Source organism: Phyllostomus discolor, chromosome 1 (genome assembly GCF_004126475.2).
Source record: "Phyllostomus discolor isolate MPI-MPIP mPhyDis1 chromosome 1, mPhyDis1.pri.v3, whole genome shotgun sequence".
Taxonomy (NCBI): domain Eukaryota; kingdom Metazoa; phylum Chordata; class Mammalia; order Chiroptera; family Phyllostomidae; genus Phyllostomus; species Phyllostomus discolor.
Genome location: NC_040903.2, coordinates 52599998 through 52623695, shown reverse-complemented (window position 1 = coordinate 52623695; position 23698 = coordinate 52599998). Strand labels below are relative to the sequence as shown.

The 23698-nt window shown below is 39.9% G+C and overlaps 1 protein-coding gene across 1 annotated transcript in view; it reads right to left on the bottom strand.

Annotated features, from left to right (window-relative positions):
* The window catches only part of LOC114491899 (ankyrin repeat domain-containing protein 26-like), a 131878-nt gene that overhangs the window by 92310 nt on the left and 15870 nt on the right, over positions 1 to 23698 (bottom strand). Inside the window, exons 4-10 of the mRNA XM_036033291.1 lie at positions 19300 to 19397; positions 18729 to 18731; positions 16066 to 16160; positions 15370 to 15403; positions 14138 to 14210; positions 6469 to 6715; positions 650 to 895 (exon numbers count right to left, since the gene is read on the bottom strand). Of these exons, the coding sequence (XP_035889184.1) occupies positions 650 to 895; positions 6469 to 6715; positions 14138 to 14210; positions 15370 to 15403; positions 16066 to 16160; positions 18729 to 18731; positions 19300 to 19397 (796 nt within the window). The remainder of the gene's footprint in view (positions 1 to 649; positions 896 to 6468; positions 6716 to 14137; positions 14211 to 15369; positions 15404 to 16065; positions 16161 to 18728; positions 18732 to 19299; positions 19398 to 23698) is intronic.

The following is a 23698-nucleotide window of genomic DNA, read 5'->3' as shown; positions in this document are numbered from 1 at the left end:
AGATTTCCCATGGAGGGAATCGCCTAAGACAGGCATGATCACATGGAGGCTTCTGGGAATAGACTCGGGGCTGTGGAAACGAAGGGGTGATGGACATCAACCCCTGCCCCCTTGGCTTTGTCAAAGCCTGAGTCCTTGTTCTTAGAAGTGAGTAACCCAAGTCTCCTGGCTGCCTTTGTCTTCTCTATTAACTCAGGCCTGCGGAAATAGCAGGGGCGGTGCAGCCCAGACCAGAAACAGCAGACCTCCGGGGTAATCAGGCCTGGGACATAGAATATGCAAGATCCTGTGAGATCCATTTGCTGGAGGATGCTATTAGATTAGAATTTGAAGGCACAGACAGGAAACCAAAACTGCCCTTTGAGCCCTGTTACTTCTTTCAAATGTTAAAACTCCAATCTCTGCCCAAAATCACAGCAGGGCTTCTGTCTGCACCTTTGTAAATCACCTACTTCTTTTGATCTTTTCTGCCAGACTGTGAATCCACAAACTAAGTTTGTATTCTCAATAAAAATCTGCTTGGGAATGGAGACGAGGTGCTCCCCACTAGAGAGAGTGGCCGTTCCTTTCCTATTTCCCCAGAGGACCTGGTTGTCTCTGTGTATGTTCTTCTCGTGTTTCGATGAGCATCCCCAGCAGAGATGGATACTGCTGGCCGGTATCCGCCACAGCTGGCACCCAGATGTGGGGGCACGAAGAACTGGGACCACTCCAAGCCAGAGGCTTCGAGCCCCTGCTGTGGACAAACGCATTAACTCTGGTGGACTTACGCGTAAAAATGCCCAGGTAAGGGCCGACAAACCCGTATTGGGTCGTAGAATGAGTTTAAATTTCCAAATTTCCAGGGAATTAGGTCTTTTTTTTTCTAAAGGTTGCTCCTTTCTTTTGTGACCGCCTATAATAGAGTAAATAGTACCTTAGCTCTCAAATTTAGGAGAGAAAGCGAACAGTTTGCCTTGAAAAAAAAGCTGTCAGGAGATGTGTTTTTGGCAAAAAGCCGCTTGTCACGGCGACTTTTCAATCATTGTTTTTTCTCTCTGTCCTCCTGCATCAGGGAAGCCAGTAAGTTATGAGAGTTCTGGTTGCCACCAAACTCCAAAGATCGCTTCCAGAATTTAAATGTTAGCCGTAGGTTTATATGAATGAGGGCTTTGGCATCCGCCAAGCTCCAAAGATAAAAGGCATTTCCTCCCAACCTCCCCCACCCCCCGCCCTGCCCTCTGCCCCCACGAGCTGGGGAACCCAGTGTTCCCACGTGAGTTGGCACCTCGAGGGGGTGTCTGGGATCATCTTACAGGGAACTCCCACACAATGTAATCTCGCTACTTGGGAAGCACACAGACTGATCGCCTGAGGTGCTTCAAGCTCCCTCCCTGGAAGGGAGGACCCAAAGCACATACTCGGAATTGGGGTCAGATTCCCTTTCTCTGACTGTTTTTCACCAACAGCACACTTCAATCCAAGACACTTTTTCCCTAGCTAGTTAATGCAGGGCCAGAGCAGGTGGTGGAAGCAGGAAAAATAAGAATTGGAGAAAAAATTAAAAATAAATAAAAGGCAGCTTTTTCTTTCTTTTTGAAAGGCAAACATGGGTTCTAACTTATCTAAAGGGTAGAAAGCTTTTCTGTGTATATTACAACTTCTTAAGGTAGCAAGGTATAAGGTGAAAGAAAGGCATCTAGTTCTAGAAAGGCATTCTAGTTTTGCAATCTATAAGAAAATATTGTCGTTCATTTCCTGATAAAGGGACACTGGGCATTGATGTATGGGAAAAAGTTTGTGACAGGTTGAAATCTTTGCAAGACAGAGGTATATCTATTGGTGCACACACCTTTGAGACCTGGAGTCTGGTTAGGGATACTCTTGAGCCCATTTGGGCAAGGAAAGCGGAGCTAGACTCAGAAGAATCTGATTCGGAGAGTGAAACTGTGTGCAATTCCAGAGAGCAGGTTACGGAGGCCCCGCCTTCAGAGGTTTGTCACAGCCACAGGAGAGCAGTTCCTCCCGAGATGAGTCACCACCGAGAAAGCAAGAAAATTCAGGCAAATCCCTGGATAGGTCCATGAGAAAGTGCCTTCGCCAGGCAGCAGAGAAGGGTGACTGGGAGGCTTTATCTGCCTTCCCCATTATCATTAGGGGACAAAAGAACGTCCATGAGCCACTCCCCTTTCCTTTGTATAACAATTTAAAGAGAAGCATTAAAGAAAATGGGCTCCGATCTCCCTATACCAACGGGTTATTACAAGCCATTACTGACAGTTATAAAATGGCTCCTTGTGATTGGTATGCTCTTGCCAGGACAGTTTTAACCCCAGCTCAATACACTGTCTGGTATTTGGAATATTGCCAACGGGCCAGCGCCCAAGGAGCCTGAAGGAATGAAGAACGAAGAATGAAGGAATGCAAAATCCTGTTACTCTTTCCATATTATTGGGTCTGGTGATTTAGTTAGGGCCGGGGCTCAGCACGACTCCCTCCCCTTGCTTACGATCAGTGCACACGTATGGCCCTAAGAGCTATGAAAATTGTGCCTGATTCTCAGACTAGGGAGGTTTCTTCCTTTGTTGATATCCATCAGGGTGCTTCTGAGGCTTACATAGATTTTACTGATCGACTTCAGGAAGCCGTTGAAAGACAAATAGATAATGAAAAAGCAGCCAAAACTATCTTACTTCAGCTGGCTTATGAGAATGCTAATTCAGACTGCAGATCTGTCTTAGGCCCTCTTCAGGCGACTACAAAAGATATTAGTGAATTTATTAAAGCTTGCCAAGATATCGGCACCGAGCAGCATAAGCTTCTCCTTTAGCTGCCACAATCAAAGAAAATTCTAAATGTTATAATTGTAATCAAGCTGGTCATATGCGTAAAGACTGCCCAAATTTACAGAAAGGAGGAAAGAGTAACCATACACCTCCCCCCAGAAATTGTCTGTGCTGTGGCAAAGGCAAGCATTGGGCAAAGGATTGCCATTCCAAATTTACCAGAAACGGCCATCCCCTGCAGGGAAACGGGAAAGGGGGCGCGTTCTCCTGTGTCTCAAAACCCAATTGGAGCTTTCAATACAGCTGCCAGCAGCAAAGAGACAGTGGCTGCCAGCATCAGAGAGTTCTGGAAAATGCAGAGTCTCAGACCTCAGTGCTGCCACTTTCGGGATTGCAGGGCTGGGATTTTGGTCTCCGTCCATGAACTCCTCTTAAAGGAACAGGATCAAGTAATTGTAGTTCCCACTGGAGTTTGGGGACCTTTACCCCAGGGAACAGTTAGTCTAATTTTAGGAAGATGCAGTATGGCTATTAAAGGTATTTTTGTTCAACCAGGAGTAGTTGACTCAGATTATCAAGGAGAAATTAAAATTATGCTCAAGGCATCAGGTTATCATATCATTCCAGCCCAAACACGGATTGCCCAGCTTCTCCTCCTCCCCTCTGTAACCCCTAAGACTCACAATGTGGAGAGAGGAGAAGGAAGCTTTGGTAGCACAGATGATCAGTCCATTTTTTGGACAGAATCAGTTAAATTAAATAAACCTGTTTTACAAGTAAAGATAAAGGGTAAAGCCTTTCACAGCCTCATAGATACAGGAGCAGGCATCTCTGTTATATCGGATCAGTTTTAGCTGCCTGGTTGGCCTTTAACGGACAGTGGCACGTCTGTCACAGGGGTTAGAGGAATTTCTCAAACTCAGATCAGTGTGTGGTCTCTCAAATGTTATGGGCCAGAAGGACAGGTAGGAAAAATTCGACTGTAGGTTTTACCAATGCTCCTTATTATTTGGGGCCGTGACCTTCTCAGTCAATGGGGAATGCAAATCTCTCTGCCACATTTTCCCTAGTGGCCACTGTTGTTATAAATCCCCTACCTCTTACCTGGCTTTCTAACACGCAGGTATGGGTTGATCAGTGGCCTCTTAAAGGGGAACGCTTTGAACAAACCTGCTTGTCAGTTGAACAGCAGTTTAACCATATAGAACCTTCCGACAGTCCTTGGAACATGCCCATCTTCGTAGTGCCAAAGAAATCTGGCAAATGGAGGCTTATTCATGATTTAAGAAAGATTAATGAATCACTCCAGCCTCTGGGACCTCTCCAACCAGGCATTCCTAATCCTGCCTCTATTCCAAAAGACTGGCCACTATTAATTATTGACTTAAAAGATTGCTTTTTTTTACCATCCCCTTAGCAGAAAAGAATTGGGAGCGTTTTTGCATTTTCCCTCCCTGTCATTAACAATTCACAGCCTTTACAAAGATTTCAATGGAAAGTTTTGCCTCAGAGCATGCTAAACAGCCCCACTATTTGTCACGATTTCCTTCAAAGTGCCATACAGCCAGTAAGAGATCAGTTTCCTAATTCAATTATATATCATTATATGGATGACATTTTGATTGCAGCTCTCTCACAAGATATTTTAGCAAAAACCACTTCTTTTCTCAAGGATTCTGTTGCCTCTGCTGGACTAGTAATTGCTCTGGAAAAAAATCCAGCATTCAAAGCCTTGGAAGTATTTGGGCTACATCCTTTTTAACAGGACAATTCGGCCTCAAACCCTTGGAAATGATCCTCCCAAAGATTTAACCCTTAATTGCCTACAACAGCTTTTGGGAGCAATCAACTGGGTGCGGCCTGGCCTTGGAATACCTACCCAACAGTTGACTAATGTGTTTAACTCCCTTAAAGGGGACTCAGATCTTAATTCCCCCAGAAAATTATCTCCTGAAGCTTTACAAGAATTGACTATAGTAAATCAGCATATACAGCAACCACCGCTAACTAGGATTAATCCTCAGTATCCTGTCAGATTTTTCTGCTTTCCGACTCTGAATTCTCCCACAGAATTGATTGGACAAACAATACCTCACTTAGCTATGATAGAGTGGATTTTCTTGCCCCATCAGCCACAAGGCACTATCACCACCTATGTGACTGCATTGTGCCATCTTATTATAAAAGGATGTGAGCGAATGCAACAGCTATTTGGATATGATCCTGCTTTTATTCATGTTCCATTAACTCAAATTTATTTACAGCATCTAACAGCTCAGTCTTTAGAATTTCAGTGTGTCATAGCTGACTTTGTGGGAAAACTAGAAATTAATAGGCCCTCAGATAAATTGCTTCAAAATGTTCCTTTTCTTCAAATAAGGCTAGCAGAAAAAATCAGACCCACGTCAATAACTGGAACAAAAACTGTGTTTCTTGATGGGTCCGGAAAAACAGGACGGGCTGCAATTACCTGGCAAGAAGGAAAAAATTGGAGGGATTTTGTATCCTCAGGACATTCCTCTACTCAAAGGGCTGAGCTTTTCACTGCAATTATGGCTTTGCGGTAATGGCCCCAAGAGCCTTTGAATATAGTTTGTGACTCAGGACATACTGTTTATACTATTCTGCATTTAGATCAGGCATTAATTAAGACTTCTATTGATTCCAATCTACTAAATCTGTTTTTAACTTTACAATCCCTTCTGGATAAAAGGGAACGTCCCCTTTTCATCACCCATATTCCATCCCTTTTGGGCCTGCCTGGCCCCCTGGTGGATGGTAACAATAAGGCAGATGCCTTGGTTAGTGTCCTTACTGCTTTTCAAGAAGCAGCAGATTCTCATCAGTTTTTTCATCAAAACAGCCAGGCACTCTGAAAGCAATTTAACATCCCTTGGTCCCAAGCTAAGCAAATCATCAGGGAGTGTCCTGACTGTCAAGTGCTTACAAAGGCACCTCCCTCGATGGGGACTAAGTTCTCAAATGATTTGGCAAACTGATGTCACCCATTATGCTCCTTTTGGAAGACTTAAATATATTCATAATTCTATTGATACTTATTCCGGTGCCCTACATGCATTTGCTTTAATAAAAGAATCTGCAAAAAATGTACAAGCTCATTGGCTTGAGGCTTTTAGTCATTTAGAGAGGCCTCAGCAGATTAAAACTGATAATGGTCCTGGATATCTTGCTCATTCTACTCAGGTTTTCCTTCAGCATTGGAATATTCAGCATAAAACAGGTATACCTTATAATCCAACCAGTCAGGCAATTATAGAACGGGCTAATCATACTCTTAAAAATCTTCTTAAAAAGCAAAAGAAAAAGGGGATTCATGAGTCCTCTCCAAAGAATTTAATTATGTTAGCCATGTTTACATATAATTTTCTAAATTGTGATGAATCACTTTGTACTCCAATTGAAAAACATTTTCAGACAAAAGAATCTAAGCCACCTTACCCTCAGGTTTTATATAGAGATCCTTTAGGAGCTTTTAGGAGCTGGCCCTTGGCAGGGACCTGTGGACCTTTTAACTTGGGGGAGAGGGTATGCATGTGTTTCTGTTCCTACAGGTCCTGTCTGGCTGCCAGCCAAAAGAGTGAGCTTTACCATGGACAACACAACAGCAGCCAGCAGCCACTATCTACAGTCCACAACCAGCCACCTGTCAAGAAGGATGTTCTTGCTGGAACTCACAATATACGCCAAGCTTCACTCTCTGGAGGCGAAAATAACTTATCTGGAGAATCAGAAGGCTCAGCCAACCCCGAACAACCAGAAGGGCACCAGACGCCCACAGCGTCACACACAGGGCCACCAACAGATGAGGACAGGGCCTCCCCTGACACGGGACTGCCGGCAGAGGAGGATGGGGCCTCCCCGAAAGGCAGGGACTGAGGCTCGGAGGCCTCCTGCAGCAGGCAACCATCCCCTGACACCACATAATGTTCCTAGTGGGCGTACACCTGTTACATGGGGAAGCACTGAAGCTCTTAATATTCGAGTTGACAAAATTCTTAATGAATCTAGGGTGGAAGACACCCCGGAGAACAGGTTTCTTGCTTAGCTAGCAATACTGTCAGCCAAATCAACTAGAACCTTGCTTTTAATTGCTATTATACTTTGCCTAGGGGGGCAAGGCCTAGCTGCTAAAGATAATGCCTCTTATATCTATTGGGGTCACATAATCAATCCACCGGTGTTTAAGATGCATACCTGGTGGAATGTTGAGCCTCCTTTTTCCACTAACGATACTCAGTGGACTAGAGGTGTGTGGATACCCCCTGATGGCCCTTTGGAAGAAAACAAGCACTGGTTACCTGGTTACCGATACCTAAAAATACTATTTATGTTACTGAACATCTACCAGCTTGTTTCTCTGTTCTTCCGGATACCTTATGCTTTCCTATAGCTCCTATGCTTTCCGAGCAAGGAGCAATGCAGCACTCATTATCAGCTTTCCATGATTGCCACAGTTGGCCTACGTACTAAAGAGGGGTTTACTATACTTCTAATCCCCCTCCGATTCCTCCTTGTACTTTACAATAACTGTAAAGATTGAGTCTATTGGTCTTTATGCAGAGGACCGAATGCCACTGTTGCTTTTCTTCCCAAAAGTCCTTTAATGATAGAGAATTGGGGAGCTGACTGGAGAATCTTAGCTAAGCCTGACACAACAACAGTTCCGGCTCAGCCTCAAAAACTATATGCTAATATGTGGTGGGAAGGGCCTGGTACCGGAGCACCCATTATTAGAATTGTTTCTCCCAACCACACTAGCCCATGGCATTATAATTCTGGGAAAATGGGCTTGCCTCTTATTACTAGAAAACATCTATATATAAGGGCTAATAGTAACTCCAAGAGAGCTCCAGGACGTTGGTACCAGGTTGATCCTCCAGAACAAGATTGGGTCACGGTTTGTACTTCTCACCCTTATTTGTTTTTAGCAACCCCGGAGACAGCCCAGGTCTTTTATAATGAATCAGCAATAATTTATTCTCTGCCAGTGCCTGAAGGCTCTATATATGCCAGTTGCCTTACCCACCTTAATGTTACTCAGTTAAATCTCACTACAGTTTATATAATTAGAAGACAAACTCAGGCGTGGGTGCCAGTTAATATGACCAGAGAATGGGAGGATCCAAGTGGCATTATAGTGCTTAACAATGCACTGTCTTCCATACGAGTCCGACAATTTTTTGGCACCCTGATTGCATTTATTGTTTCTGCAATCATTATTGCAGCCACTGCTGCTACGGCAACTGCTGCCCTCATGGACTCAGTCCAAACTGCACATATGGTTAATGTTCTTTTAACCAATACTACTTTAGAATTGGTTCAACAGGCTCAAATAGATCAGGATATCCTGACCTGCCTTTCTGCAGTTGAATCAGCACTGGACTAGATCGGCGAATGCCAGGACACACTAGTGACTTGCCAGCACCTAACCTGTGACCCTGGTTTCTCCAGACTGTGCGTCACACCACTACAATGGAATTCCAGCCAACATACTTGGACTGATATTCAACATCGTTTAAGAGAAGCATTCTCCATGAACTTAAAAGGACAAATTGATAAATTGCAGCTAGAGTTGCATCACCAGCTGTAGGACATTCAACCTTTAACCAAACAGGACGTTTTTAGGGCCCTTAATGAAAATATTAGTTGGCTGAATCCCAAAACATGGTTTGATGGACTTAATTTGAGAATTTGGGTTTTCAGAGAAACTGGTTATTTACTGATTATAATATTGCTTTGTGTACTTCAGTGTATTTGTAAGTTGTTTCCCCAGAATCATATCAGATACCAGCAAGTAGCAACCGTTATGGAACCCTTAGCAGTCCCAACTAAGAACAAAGGAGGAGATATGAAAAACCATTCTGCTAGACATGGCAATATAACTCAACACCCATGTAAGAAGCCAGTGGGGGATGACTCAGTGTGCAGAACTGCACCTGTAAAGAAATCCTCCCATAGGAAGTCAGGCCAGTGTTATACTCAGACTGCCTTGTGATTTACCTTTCCTGAAATTTATGTAATTCTCCCAAATCTTGAAATGTAATCAGACTTGTTACTCTTGTTTTTCCCCTGTATCTGAAATATGTTTTCTTAAACTGAATTTAGGAATCTAGGTATTAACAACCCGTAGAACCTCCTTTTTGCCTTAATTTTAACTTGTGCCTTATGATGTATATAGATATTGGTTTTCTTGTGATTTGCATCCATGAACAGCAAATAGCAGGTTTCACAGGTTTAACAACAATTCAGTTTTTAATAACTAAAAGAGGGGAAGATGTTGGGGACTGCCCTGTCTGGTCTCAGGAAGCTATAACCCCCCGTGACTTAGGCTGAGTGAGAGACCTCTGGACCAGGAGCCACTAAGGAGACAAAAACTTATGTCCCTGGATGAACACTGCCTGTTCTGTACCTCAACCTCCTAAGCTTGATCAGTTAGCCAATAACAGGTAAGATTTCCCATGGAGGGAATCGCCTAAGACAGGCATGATCACATGGAGGCTTCTGGGAATAGACTCGGGGCTGTGGAAACGAAGGGGTGATGGACATCAACCCCTGCCCCCTTGGCTTTGTCAAAGCCTGAGTCCTTGTTCTTAGAAGTGAGTAACCCAAGTCTCCTGGCTGCCTTTGTCTTCTCTATTAACTCAGGCCTGCGGAAATAGCAGGGGCGGTGCAGCCCAGACCAGAAACAGCAGACCTCCGGGGTAATCAGGCCTGGGACATAGAATATGCAAGATCCTGTGAGATCCGTTTGCTGGAGGATGCTATTAGATTAGAATTTGAAGGCACAGACAGGAAACCAAAACTGCCCTTTGAGCCCTGTTACTTCTTTCAAATGTTAAAACTCCAATCTCTGCCCAAAATCACAGCAGGGCTTCTGTCTGCACCTTTGTAAGTCACCTACTTCTTTTGATCTTTTCTGCCAGACTGTGAATCCACAAACTAAGTTTGTATTCTCAATAAAAATCTGCTTGGGAATGGAGACGAGGTGCTCCCCACTAGAGAGAGTAGCCATTCCTTTCCTATTTCCCCAGAGGACCTGGTTGTCTCTGTGTAATGTTTTCTCATGTTTCGACGAGTATCTTCAGCAGAGATGGATACTGCTGGCCGGTATCCACCACAGACATTCGGGCATTAAAATCCCCTACTATAAATGTGTTGCTATCCATGTCTTTCTTGAAATCTTCCAAAATTTTTCTTATGTATTTGAGTACTCCTGTGTTCAGTGCATATATGCCTAAAATGTCTATTATTTTCTTGATGGATTCTACCCTTAAGTATTATGAAGTAACCTTCTCTGTGTTTTTTTATGGTTTTTGTTTTGAAATCTATTTTGTCTCATATAAGTATTCCTACCCTGGCTTTATTTTCCTGTCCATTTGCTTGGAATATTTTCCCCCAACCCTTCAGACTTCATCTTGTAGGTCTTTTGTTCTGAGATGGGTCTCTTGTAGACAGCATGTATGTGGGTCATGTTTTCTTATCCATTCAGCTACCTTATATATTTTGATTGGAGCATTAAATCCTTTTACATTTAAGGTTATTATTGATAGATACTTATTCATTGTCATTTTTTCCCTTTGTGGAAGTGTTCCTCTTGGGAACCACCCTTCCTGGTTTCAGAATTTGTAACTCTCCATGGCTAAGGCTGAATAAAAAGACCTTGGGACATAAGCCACTAAAGAGACAAAACTTACCCTCCTGGAAGGGGCTCAGCCTCTGCCCCCTTTACTTCACCCTGCTTGGCCCCAGTGGGATGACTGGTTAGCCAATGACAGGTAAGATTCATCAAGGGAGGGATGACCTAAGACAGGAATGGTCGTGATGGGACCATCAGGGAAGGACTTGGGGAACTACAGAAAAAGGGGGTGATGGACCCTCACCCCTTGGCTTTGACATAGCTTGAGTCCTCATTCTGTCTGCAAGAAGTCTCCTAATCTCTTGGCTGCCTTACTTCCCCCACCTGACTTAAGCCTGAAACAATGCTGGAGGGCTCTGCAGCCCTGGGCAGGAACTGGTGGTTTGTTCCCCCCGGGGCGATTAGGCCTAAGAAACAATGCATAAAATCCCATGAAACTTGCTTTTCTAAGAAAGCCCTCAATTTTCTTATAAGGTTCCAAGCATAAAATGAGTTTGTTTCCCAAAGTTTTAGGGCCCTTTAGCTATCTGACCCTGACACAGAAAAAGCCCTCTAGTTCTTTGAATGTTATCTATTGTTTGATAACATTACTGCCTGACAATGATGGATGAGCTTTACCTGTATTCCTGTGCAAATTGATCCCAATAAAAGCCCAGTGAGGAACAAGCTCAAGGCCCTTCTACTGTGAGAGACTGGCTACCTTTCCACCCCAAGGAGATCATGTAGACTTATTCTCATCCACATTGGCTGGTGGGGGGCTCTGCTAGACAAAGTTCCCCCACATCCCCCCCCTTCTTCTCACTCTTTTCCTTCATCATCTTAAAGCAGCCCCTTTAGCATGTCTTTTAATGCTAATTTTATAGAGGTGTATTCTTTTAGCCATCTTTTTTCTGCGAAATGCCTCGCTTCTCCCTCCATTTTATATGACAGCCTTGCTGGATAGTGTAATCTTGGTTGCAGGACTTTGCTTTTCATTACTCAAAATATTTCTTAATGTAATAGAGGACTTATATGAGAAACCCACTGCCAGAATCACACTCAACAAGCAAAAACTAAAAGCATTCCCCCTAAGATCAAGAACAAGACAGGGATGTCTGCTTTCACCACTCTTATTCAACATAGTACTAGAAGTCCTAGACATAGTAATCAGACAAAAAGAAGAAATAAAAGGCATCCAGATTGGAAAGGAAGACATAAAATTGTCTTTATTTGCAGATGACATGATAACATAGAGAACCACTAAGATTCTACCAAGAAACTACTAGAACTGATAAAGGAATTCAGCAAAGTAGCAGGATAAACAATTAATATCCAGAAATTGGCTGCACTTTTATATTTACTATATGGCAATGATGAACTAATGGAAAGGGTAATAAGAAAACAATCCCATTCACAATTGCTTCAAGAAGAATAAAATACCTAGAAATGAACCTAAGCAAGGATGTCAAAGACATGTTCTTGGAAAAGTTTAAGAAGCTGAAGGAAGAAATTGAAGAAGATACAAACAAGTGGAACAACATACTGTGTTCATGGATAGGAAGAATTAAAATCATTAAAATGTCCATGCTGCCCAAAGTAGTCTATAGATTCAGCAAAATTCCTATCAAGATTCAAATGACATATTTCATAGAATTAGGATAAATATTTCAAAAATTTACATGCAACCACAAAAGGCCCCACATAGTCATAGTATCAGTGATCTTGAAAAAGATGAACAGAGTTGGAGGAATCATGCTACCAAGTATCAAACTATACTTTAAGGCCACAGAAATCAAATAACTATGGTATTGGCATAAAAACAGACATATAAATTAATGGAACAGAATAGAGAACTCAGAAATAAACTCACATCTTTATTGTCAATTAATATTCAACAGAGAAAGCAAGCATATATGATGGGCTAAAGATAGTTGATTCCATAAATGGTGTTGGGAAAATTGGACAGATACTTGCAGAAAAATGAAACTAGACCACCTTCTTACACCATACACAAGAAAAAATTCAAAATGGATTAAAGACTTAAATATTATACCCAAATGCATAAAAATCCTAGAAGGAAATATAGGCAGTAAAATCTCAGATGCTTTTTGTAGCAATATTTTTACTGATATATCTCCTAAGGTAAGGGAAACAAAAGACAAAATAAATGAATGGGACTACATCAAACTAAAATGTTTTTGCACAGCAAAGGAAAACATCAACAAAATAAAAAGACAACCCATGGAATGGGAGAACATATTCACTGGTACATTTGATAAGGGTCTAAAATTTATAAAAAACTTACAAAACTCAAACTAAAAAACCAAACAACTCAATTAAAAAATGGGCAAAGGACCTGAACAGACACTTCTCCAAAGAGGATGTACAGATAGCCACTAGACATATGAAAAGATGCTAAACTTCACTAATCATCAGAGAAATGCAAATTAAAACCACAATGAGATATCACTTCACACCTGTCAGAATGGCAATCATCAATAAATCAACAAACAACAAATGCTGGCAAGTATGTGGAGAAAGAAGAGCCCTTTTTGCACTGTTGGTGGTGATGTAGATTGGTGCAACCACTGTGGAAAGCAGTATGGAGATATTTCAGAAAATTAAAAATGGATCTGCCCTTTGACCCAACAATCCCACTTCTGGGAATTTACCCAAAGAAACCCAAAACACTAATTTGAAAGAGCATAAGAACCTCTATGTTCATTGAGGAATATTTACAATCACCAAGATAGAGAAGCAGTCTAAATGTCCATCAGTAGACCAGTGGATAAATCAACTATGGGACATTTACCCAATGGGATACAACTTGGCCATTATAAAAAAGAAAAATATTTACCCTTTGTGGCAACATGGATGGACCTGAAGAACATTATACTGAGTGAAATAGGCTAGTCAGAGAAAGACAAATGCCACATGTTTCACTCATGTGTGGAATCTAATGAACATATTGAACTAATAAGCAAAACAGAGACAGACTTATAGAGAACAGGATGACAGCTCTAGGGGTTGGAGTTTAGGGGGATCAAGCAAAAAGGTAAAAGGACTCTTAGGCATGAACAGCAGTGTGGTGAATGTGGGGCGGGGTGTAAAGGGTCTAAATGACAATGGAAAAAAATAAAAAAGTAATTAGTTTTTTAAAACCTGACTAAATAAATACATTTACACATTTTATAATATTATTTCAGTTCAAATGTGGAACCCAGGTAAGAAATGGACAAAACTTTCGCCTAACAATTACATGATACCAAAATGAAAGTAGTCTAAAAAGAAAAAAAACCCTATATATTATATGATATATAATTTTGGAACTGAGATACACCAAGATTTCATGATTATTGTGATAAGTAATTGGATCCACTAAAGAATCATTTAGGCAAGAGTATCATAAAAATCATGTTGATATAATTTAAAAATCACATTAAAAATCCTTATCTGAATTTTTTATCTCCTCTATTGAGGGAAACTTTTCCCCCATATAATTTTTCTATCACTGTATTTTCCAGCCCTTTCTCTTTTTCAGCCCCCACCTTCAGTACTTAAATTTTTTAAAAAATGCAACACTTCATATTTCTACAAAAATGGTTGGCTCTGACCACTTTTCCATTACAAACATAAAACAATGATAATTTGACCACTACTAAACTAAAATTTTGAGTAATGTTACACAAAACTAAATTCAGAGCAGGGAAATTAATTGCAAGAAGGAGCACTTTACCTTGGTACCAAAATCAAAGTCTTCGTCTTCTGATGTAGGCCATGAATCATCAATGTTAGGTTTGGAGGAAAGACTTAAGAGTAAAAATAACCAACAAAAATGAGTTCATTTTGTTAAAAAGCAATCAAAAAATGAGTGAAAGTTCAGATATCTGTGCATTAAATGAAGTTTCTTGATATAATTAAAATTTGGCTTGTTTTTAAAAAAGCTTTTAGTTATCTATTCCTGCCTCCACCTCGCCCAACCTGTGAACAATCCAATGAAGGTGCACTCTAAATTCCCACAAAGGGTAACAGCCAACATACTGGCAAAGCCTGAAGTTAATTTGTTTTCACCAAAAGTCTAAAGGCTGAACTAGAAATCCAGTAAATGGCTGAGTTTACATGTCACTTCCACCACTTACCGTATTCAAATAAGTCACTTTAGTTTCTTTGTGTTTCAAATTCTCCATGTAAGCAACCAGTTGGCCAGAATGTCAAATACAAGTTGACCAGGATGTTAAACACAGGTTGAAGTACTAGAGTATGTTTTGATTAATGAGCCATTAATTTGCTCAGATTTAACTGCTCAGATTCCTTAAAGTCCTAAAGTCCAGCAGAAGTAATGCCTACTTGAGTGTGGTTGGTAAGTGTGGGTGTGATAATTTATAGTTTTAATTTGAACATTTCTTCTAAGCTATAATATGATATGCTTGAGTGTGATATCATTATGTTACAGAATGACATATGTATGATTTTGTAATAAAATAGTTTCTAATTAAAAAGGGATGTTATCTGTGCCTGACCTAAGACAAATGCTTGGACTAACTGGATTTCTTAGGAAAACTCTAATTCAGAGTTAACACACAACTAACTAGATTTGACTTTCTGAGGTGAACTGATCTGTGTGTTTATCTTGATGCCAGTGCTACACAGAAACTTACCAGTGTATATTGAAGGACAACGGAATGGATTTGGGAGCTAAGCAAGCCAACACTCAAATCATGGGTCAGCCACTTGTTAATTATGGAATCATGGGACAATTAATCAACCTCCTTGAACCACAGTTGCCTAATTAATGAAAAGTAGGCTATCAGAGCACAGCTACTTTGCAAAACTATTGCGGAGATTATATAACATGTGTTGATTACATAACACAGTGTCCAGCCCAGGGCAGAACACTCAAGAAACATTTGTTTCTTTTCTCTGCATTCCCTTAGTTAACATATAATTTTTAGAAATCCATAATCCTACCTTCTCAAAGAGTCATCCTCAGACTTCTTATCCACTATCAAAGAAAAACGTTAAATACAGTTTAAATCAACAGTAGAAAACTAAAATTTTAAAAGTACTGTTTGCTGTGAAAACTAAAGAAAACATCCATTTTTAAAAATAACAAGTCCAATTTGTTATTCAGTGATTATAGAAGAAATATACAACATCCTAACTTAAAAATCTTTTTTCTTTCTTATGTGAAGATATCATAAGAAATTTTAGGGGTAACGGCTAAATAAAGGAACTTCTTTTCAGACAATATTTCCCCAGATTTGAAATGACCTACAGTTAGCTTTTTAGGTAATACTGAATACCATTCTATTAAGAAAGAAATTAAGAAAAAACAAACTATACATGCAATTTACGGGGTTTTTTTTCACTGCTTTTTCACTATCAAAACTTCTTTACTCTTACCTATGGTAGAATCATCAAGAATAATTCATTATCAAAGCCCTGGCTGGCGTAGCTTAGTGGATTGAGCATGGGCTGCGAACCAAAGTGTCGCAGGTTCGATTCCCAATCAGGGTACATGCCTGGGTTGCAGGCCATGACCCCCAGCAACCCCACATTGATGTTTCTCTCTCTCTCTCTCTCTTTCTTCCTCCCTTCCCTCTCTAAAAATAAATAAATAAAAAATCTTTAAAAAAAAGAATAATTCATTATCAGAAGACTTACCAAGGCTTTTGCTACTTTCAGAAAGACTTTCAGAAAGACTTTCAGAAAGACTTTCAGGTCTGCCTTCTGTTTTATATACAGAAGTTTGTTGATTGCTGTGTATTAAAAAAAGGTGAGAAATAACATTACTATCTTAATGCTGATATAAAAAATACCTTCCAAATACATAGTCTGGCACTAATAATGCCCCATTGTATTACAAAATATTTTATTATGAAATCATAAACATGTAATCCTGTAACATAACAATATCACACTAAAGCATACCATATGACATTTAAGGTAAAATGTTCAAATTAAAACTAGAAATTACTACACCCATATTATTACCCTACCAACCACACTCAAGCAGGTGCTACTTCTGCCAGACCTTGCATATTAAATTCGTAGAGTACTGCAAATAATATCAGAGCTAATACTAAACCTTTATACCATACACCTCAAATTTGTAAATTCTACAAAGTTTTTATTAAGACAAAAAGTAATGTGAAACAGTCATGATTTGAGGGCAGTACAGTTATGCAAATTAATGAGAGTTAGATCAACATATTAATGGCAAGTGTCTTGAACCCAAAAGTCCTAGCACTGTAACAACAGTTCCTTGTTCTCAAACAAGTTTCTCTTCTTTGGCTCCAAGTCTTCCTCCACAAAATAAGAATCTTCCTGCTTTATTTTACAAGGTTGTTAGAATGACTAATTAAAAGAGATAATATACCAAAAAGAGATGCTCAGAGAAACAGTATAGCAAAAGAAAAATCTGTTTATGAACTTTATTTGTTGAACCTATTTTGGAATCCCAAAAAAACTCCCAATGTAAATTTTTCATACCTTCTAACATTCATATGATGTAGGTTTCAGAAAATGTTATTAATTTTAGTTATTAGCTATTCATTCTTTGTGGTTCATATTTCACAGCACCTCAGCTATTATATAACTTGCAACTAAATTTATTTATAAATACACTAATTCAGTAAAACAGATAACAAAATTCTCTTCTATTATTCTAGCTAATCATACTAAGGGCAGAAAACTAAGAGAAGTGAGGACCTGCCCAGGACTACTACTATCCACTCTCCAGCAGTTAAAACTCTGAACCAGCAGGTCTTTATGAGAATGGTGCTTAATCTTCCTGTCCACCTGCAACTGACTTGAAGATATAATCCTACTTGTCACACATGGATACTAATGAGTCATAGATGGGGCCTTAGCAATTCTAATGCCAATAACCTACTTTTGATTCAGAGCTTTCAGTTTTGTTTTCTTCTTTTTTAATTTTAAAAAATATACTTTATTGATTATGCTATTATAGTTGTCCCATTTTTCCAACCTGCACCCCTATCTCCTACCCACATTCTACCAATTTAGTTCACATTCACAGGTTGTACATATAATTCTTTGGCTTCCCCATTTCCCATACTATTTTTAACCTCCCCCTGTCTATTTTGTACCTACCATTTATGCTTCTTATACCCTGTACCTTTCCCCCATTTTCTGTCCTTCCCCCACTCCTGATGATAACGCTCCATGTGATCTCCATTTCTGTGAATCTGTTCCTATTCCAGTTGCTTACTTTGTTTGTTTGTTTTTCATTTTCCTTTTAGGTTCAGTCACTGATAGTTGTGAGTTTGTTGTCATTTTACTGTTCATATTTTTTTATCTTCTTTTTCTTAGATAAGCCCCTTTAACATTTCATATAATAAGGGCTTGGTGATGATGAAGTCCTTTAACTTGACCTTATCTGGGAAGCACTTTATCTGCCCTTCTATTCTAAATGATAGCTTTGCTGGATAGAGTAATCTTGGATGTAGGTCCTTGCTTCTCATGACTTTGAGTACTTCTTTCTAGCCCCTTCTTGCCTGCAAGGTTTCTTTGGAGACATCAGCTCTTAGGGGATACTCTTATGGGAACTCCTTTGTAGGTAACTCTCTCCTTTCATCTTGCTGCTTTCTCCTTATCTTTAGGAGATAAGGAGATTCTCTCCTTATCTTTAATCTTGGCTAACTTAATTATGATGAGTTTTAGTGTGTTTCTCCTCGGGTTCAATTTCTTTGGGACTCTCTGGGCTTCCTGGACTTCCTGGAAGTCTATTCCCTTTGACAGACTGGCCAAGTTTTCCTTCATTGTTTGTTCAAATAAGTTTTCAATTCCTTGCTCTTTCTCTTCTTCTTTTGGTACCCCTATGATTTGGATGTTGGAACATTTAAAGTTGTCCGGGAGGTTCCTAAGCCTCTCATATTTTTGAATTCTTGTTTCTTCATTCTGTTCTGGTTGAATGTTTATTTCTTCCTTCTGTTCCAAACATTGACTTGAGTTCTGGTTTCCTTCACTTCACTGTTGGTTCCATGTACATTTCTCTTCATTTCACTTTGCAGAGCCTTCACTTTTTCCTCCATTTTGCAACCATACTCAACCTTTTCTGTGAGCACCTTGATTAACAGTGTTTTGAACTCTGCCTCTGACAGGCTGGCTATCTTTTCACTACTTAACTGTATTTTTTTTCTGGAGCTTTGATCTGTTCTTTCATTTGGGCCATATTTCTTTGTCTCAGTGCAACTGTTATCTTGTAAGGGGCAGAACCTTAGGTATTTCCAAGGACAGAGCAAACCATTTGCTGTGTTGTAGCCCTGTATGTGGGAGAGGGGTCCAAGAGGGAAGAGTGACACTTGCTTGGCTCTCAGCCAGCTCTCACTCACTTCCCCTCTACTACCCAAAAGCAAATTGGGCCCCTCTGGTGATGATTCCGGGGTGGGTGGGTTTGTGTATATTTTAGGACCCTGTGGATCTCCAACAAATTATCCTGTGACACTGAGATTTCTTCCACTGCCACAACCCCAAAGGTTTTTACAGCCAATGGTTTTGAGGCATTATTTCCCCATGCTAGAACCATGGGATGCCCCAGCCACCACCTTACCATCCCAGTCCTCTGGCTGCTGCTTTCCTGTGTGTCCTCTCCACCCCAACTGCCCATCTTCACTCAACTACCATTCTGAATTAATGTTTCTTCTTTAACATCTTGGTTGATGGATTTCCATAGAGTTCGAATTTCTGAGAGTTTTGGTTATTTTCTGTTTTTAAATTTGTTGTTGTCCTTCTTTTGGTTGTACAAGGAGACAAAGTGTATCTATCTAAGCCTCTGTCTTGGTCAGAGGTGATTCAGAGCCTTCTGTTGACATCAGTGATTGCACCACTCTAGAAGAATACTAAGGTTTTAAAAAGCTGTACAACTAACTGTACCTTTCCAACTGCTTGATGCGTACAGTTTCCCTTACGAAAAATTCCACCATTTCCTCGGTGTTGTCACTTACAGCAAGTGTAAGTGGTGTGAAGCCATCCTATTAAGCAGCAAAAACAATTTATAATTCATAAAATTGCACATACCCAAACTGAATTTTAGAACCAATGAAAAAATCATCTGAATATAAACATATAATATAGAAAGTAAATAAAATGTAGTGCCTCCCTTTTCACACCCTGTGCTGTCACTGGCTGCTCCTTCTCCTTAAAATGCCCTCCTCTCCCTCTTCAGTAGATTGACTGTAACACCATTCTCCAGGACTCACTTCAAACATTTACAGTAATGGTTCCAAGAATCTTTGTTCCTGTCACAGTATCCATCATGATATACTGCCATTATTTTAATGCTCCCCATCTAAACCAAGAGCTTCTTAAGGATTGAGGCTATTTTTTGATCTCTGTGTCTCCAAACTTTAAAACACAGTAGTAACCGGTTTTAGTATTTTTATTGAATTAATAACCTAAATGATTAAATCTATAGTTTTTCTTAAATTATATTTCAAGGAATATGTACTTTGCCAGAAATTCAGTACTATGTCCCAACAGAAAAAGATTCCAGAAAGATCACCTGTGTTTAAGAAATATTACAAATCTGTGCATTGTATGCCCAGTACTAAAGAAATGTTTAACTTTGCTTAATCCTGATTTGTCAATAGTTTCTGTGGCAAAAATTAACATTTGTAAATTACAGAGTTTCAGGGATACTCTATATCCCTGAGAGCTTTTCAACAGAGGTGAAGGTTTTCTGCAGGTTATACACACTTGCTTGACTCTCCTCTGCCAAAGCTATCAGGACCCCAGATGTCAACATCAATCACACCTGCTCCAAAAGGGTTTCAAAAACAATGGACTCTAAATCAAAAGAGATAGGCTTCAGATGAACTCTGATTGCTTACTACTAAATGGTCCATGGGTTTTTGTCTAGCATGAGGAGAAAGCTTTCATCCTAGCTGTTAGAAAGCTCAATGTGAAACTATACATTCTCAATTATGTTGACAATCCTGGGACCCTAATGAATATGTACTTTTTAAAACATTGTTTTTATTCCACTTCCATTTTAATTGCCCTTAAAATTACTTTATATGTGAGGCAAAATATGAATCAGGAATAAAAATATAATGGCTTATCAATAAAAATTTCAACTCTAATCTATACAAATTATTTTCAGTACAATGAAAGCTACCAATCACTTGCATTTCTGAGTAACAACGCCGAGGAGAAAGATATAATGTGATCTGGAATAGGCACACCCTATTCAACTCTAACCACGATTAACTTCCTCCTAAGATTCATAGACATTCTACTGAGAATGTGACAGAATAGGAAGACATTAGGGAAAAACCTGGACAAGTGAAATGGGGAAACTGAGAAAAGAGAATTAAACTAGGCCAAACAATCTGAACAAGTTACAGCAAGCTGGTGAATCACAAGACCTTATCTCCCTTCACCAAAGACACTTGAGAGCAAATGGTTTATACTCCACCTCCCTAACCAGAGAATAAAAAGCTGAAATCACCCTGGTCTGAGAAATAGAGAACAGAGGCCCAGTTAATGCCATTTGTGTCAGCTAAACCCAAGAACAGGTGATGTCAGGGGAACAATGAACAAAATCCCCACTAAAAGCCAGACAAACCCAAGATCAGAGGAAAACAGCATAGTAGACCAAAGAATAATCCCAACCACCCCTATTAGCTCATGTTGATGCCATCAACATATTAAAAATGCATCTGGAAAGCTCATGAATATTCAACTGAAACACTCCCTTAAGACTCTAGCTCTTGGAAGAGACATAAGAACCCCCAAAACAAAGGATATCAGTGTGAGCTCCCTCTAGAGCACACCCGTGCCTTTTGTTACTTCCTCCTGAACTCTAAGGGTCCCCATGAGACATGCAGCCAGGGCAGCAGCCACCAGGGGCACTGTGCCCCAGGCTTGTCCCCTGAGCCTGTCTTCAAGGCACCGTTTTTGTCTGACTGCTTTGGCTCTGGGGAGCTAAAGCAGGCAGAGCACCACCTGGCCTCTCTCCTGTTGCTTCTTCTACCCTAAGTGTTTCCTTTGTTTCACTGTCCCCAGCTTTAATAAACATACTCTCAAAATCACCTGGACTCATGTTGTAAAATCTTTCCTACATGAAGTCAAGAAGCCACATAGAACAGGCAGCCTGAGGCAGACCCGCTCCAGTAACAAGAATAGGAATTTTTATAGGACATATAAAGGAAAAGGGTTTTTTAAGACAACAACATACACTCTAACTTGAAAAATTCAGTCGCATTCTTAGAAGAATAGCATAAAATATTTATTATAAATGAGTGTAGGAGGTCTTTAAGATCTTGAAGTCTTTAATAAAATATACTATAAAACAGAAATTGTGAACCTAAGTGCTTACAGGGGCAAAGTAGGTGACCCAAGCAAGTGCAGAATCTAGGTGGGGATGGCAGCAAACTGGAGAACCCACGTGTCCTATGAGGGGGCAGCCTCTGCACTGCAGAGCAAACAGCAAGAGGGGCTTATGGGGTGCCAGACTTGCTTCTTGAAGAGAAGCTTGAAATCCAGATTTCCATATGAGACTCCTAAATTTTAAATGTTGAGTCAATTTATGGCTGCAAACTAAATATATCCAGGGCCCGCATTCAGTCTAGAGCCCACTTGTGATTTATATTTGCTGTGTTTTTAAATGGGTATGTATAAAGCAAAGTTTTGTGTTCACGACCATTCCTTTCATTAGCATCATATGTTTTCTCAATATTGTTGGCCCCGATATGTGATAAAAATCATTATTTAGACTAAAATAATACCCGCTACAAAAATTCTGGCAATACTTATTAAAACTACAATCGATTTGTATTTATTTCTCCCAGATTGTTAACCAAATAGGTAATTATTTCATAGGACTGCTGAAACTAAATTATTAAAACAATTCTCACCTTTATTGTTGCTAAATTCATGGTTTTGATGTTTAAAACTGCCATCCTGATTAGGCCAGGGCTCTATGAATTTAACAGACGCACTGAGAGAGTCTACCACACAGCTTCAACTAAAAGGAAGGCTCAAGACAATATTCTTGCTGGAAAATCCTGCTTGTAGCAAACATTTGCTGATCAATAATAAATGATGCAAAATTCCTAAAGAGTCAGAATCTACTAAATAACAAATGACCCATTAGCAAGTTTCTAAAGACTCTGAGTGCAAGCAAATGACTGATGACTGAAAGAAAAAAGGTGTTTTTGAGCCAGTAGATATCGCCAATAATGTTCCCTGCATAATTCCCAAACAAACAGGTAGAAAGAGTTGAGAGTCAGGCCAATGCTGCTGGAATGGAAAGGGTTCAAGGAAGTATTATCACCTATCAAATTCCAGCTCTTCTAGAGATTTCTGAAGTTTGTGCGATCTGTGAATTTATACATTACACTTATCCACTCAGTAGTTCTTAGCCAAGTGTTGTATCAGAATCTCAAGGAAATATTTCTAAATGCATGTATCCAGGCATTATTAGGTTTACTCAATCAAAATCTTTAAGGAAGAGCTCAGGCTTGTGAACTTTTTAACAGCTCCTCAGGTGACTGTGGTTCACCTGCACACTTGAAGCTGAGAACTAGTGCAATACACCCTCACTTTAGTCTCCTCTCTCCCCTGCACGGCCAAATCCTTCTGCCATTTGAGGACTGGGCCAAGTGTAAGAGATAGGAGTAACTTACCAAAATGGCATGTAATTTCCTGTGTAGGGGTGGAAAGGGACTAATAAACTTGATATTGAGTTTATTGATTTCAAACTTACTGGGTTTATAAGTAACAAAATCAAATACCACTTGATTTTGTTACTTATAAACTCCTTACGTCCCATCCAGACCTTCTAGATTTGAAAGCAGAGTTCAGACTCTTATCTAAGTGGCTGTTGCTGCCAGAACAGGATAATACCTCAGTTAATTCCCTGTCCTTTCCTCGTGTTTCCCACTTGATGACCACTGTTCACTGCCAGTCCAGCTGCCTCAGAGCCTGCTAAGACTGATCTGGAGGCAAGTTTACAACTCTGACACTCTCTCCCAAACTAAAAATTACTGTATCTGAAATCTGAAGAGCACCTTACCTAAACATATAAAGTGAAAGGAGAGCAAAATCCAAAAACAAACAAACAAAAAACAAAAAACAAAAGGAAACTTTTCTGGTTATTTCCCCTCTATTGCCACATTTCCAAATCAGCCTGCATATTTCTAATTGCTCTTTTCCTTTCCATTTCCTTTTTCTCTCTTAGGGCATGTTTGAGCTTCCAAATATTGGGTTGACAAAAAAATTCCATATGGTTTTTTCCATGAAATAAAAGAAACATTTTTCTTTTTCTCCC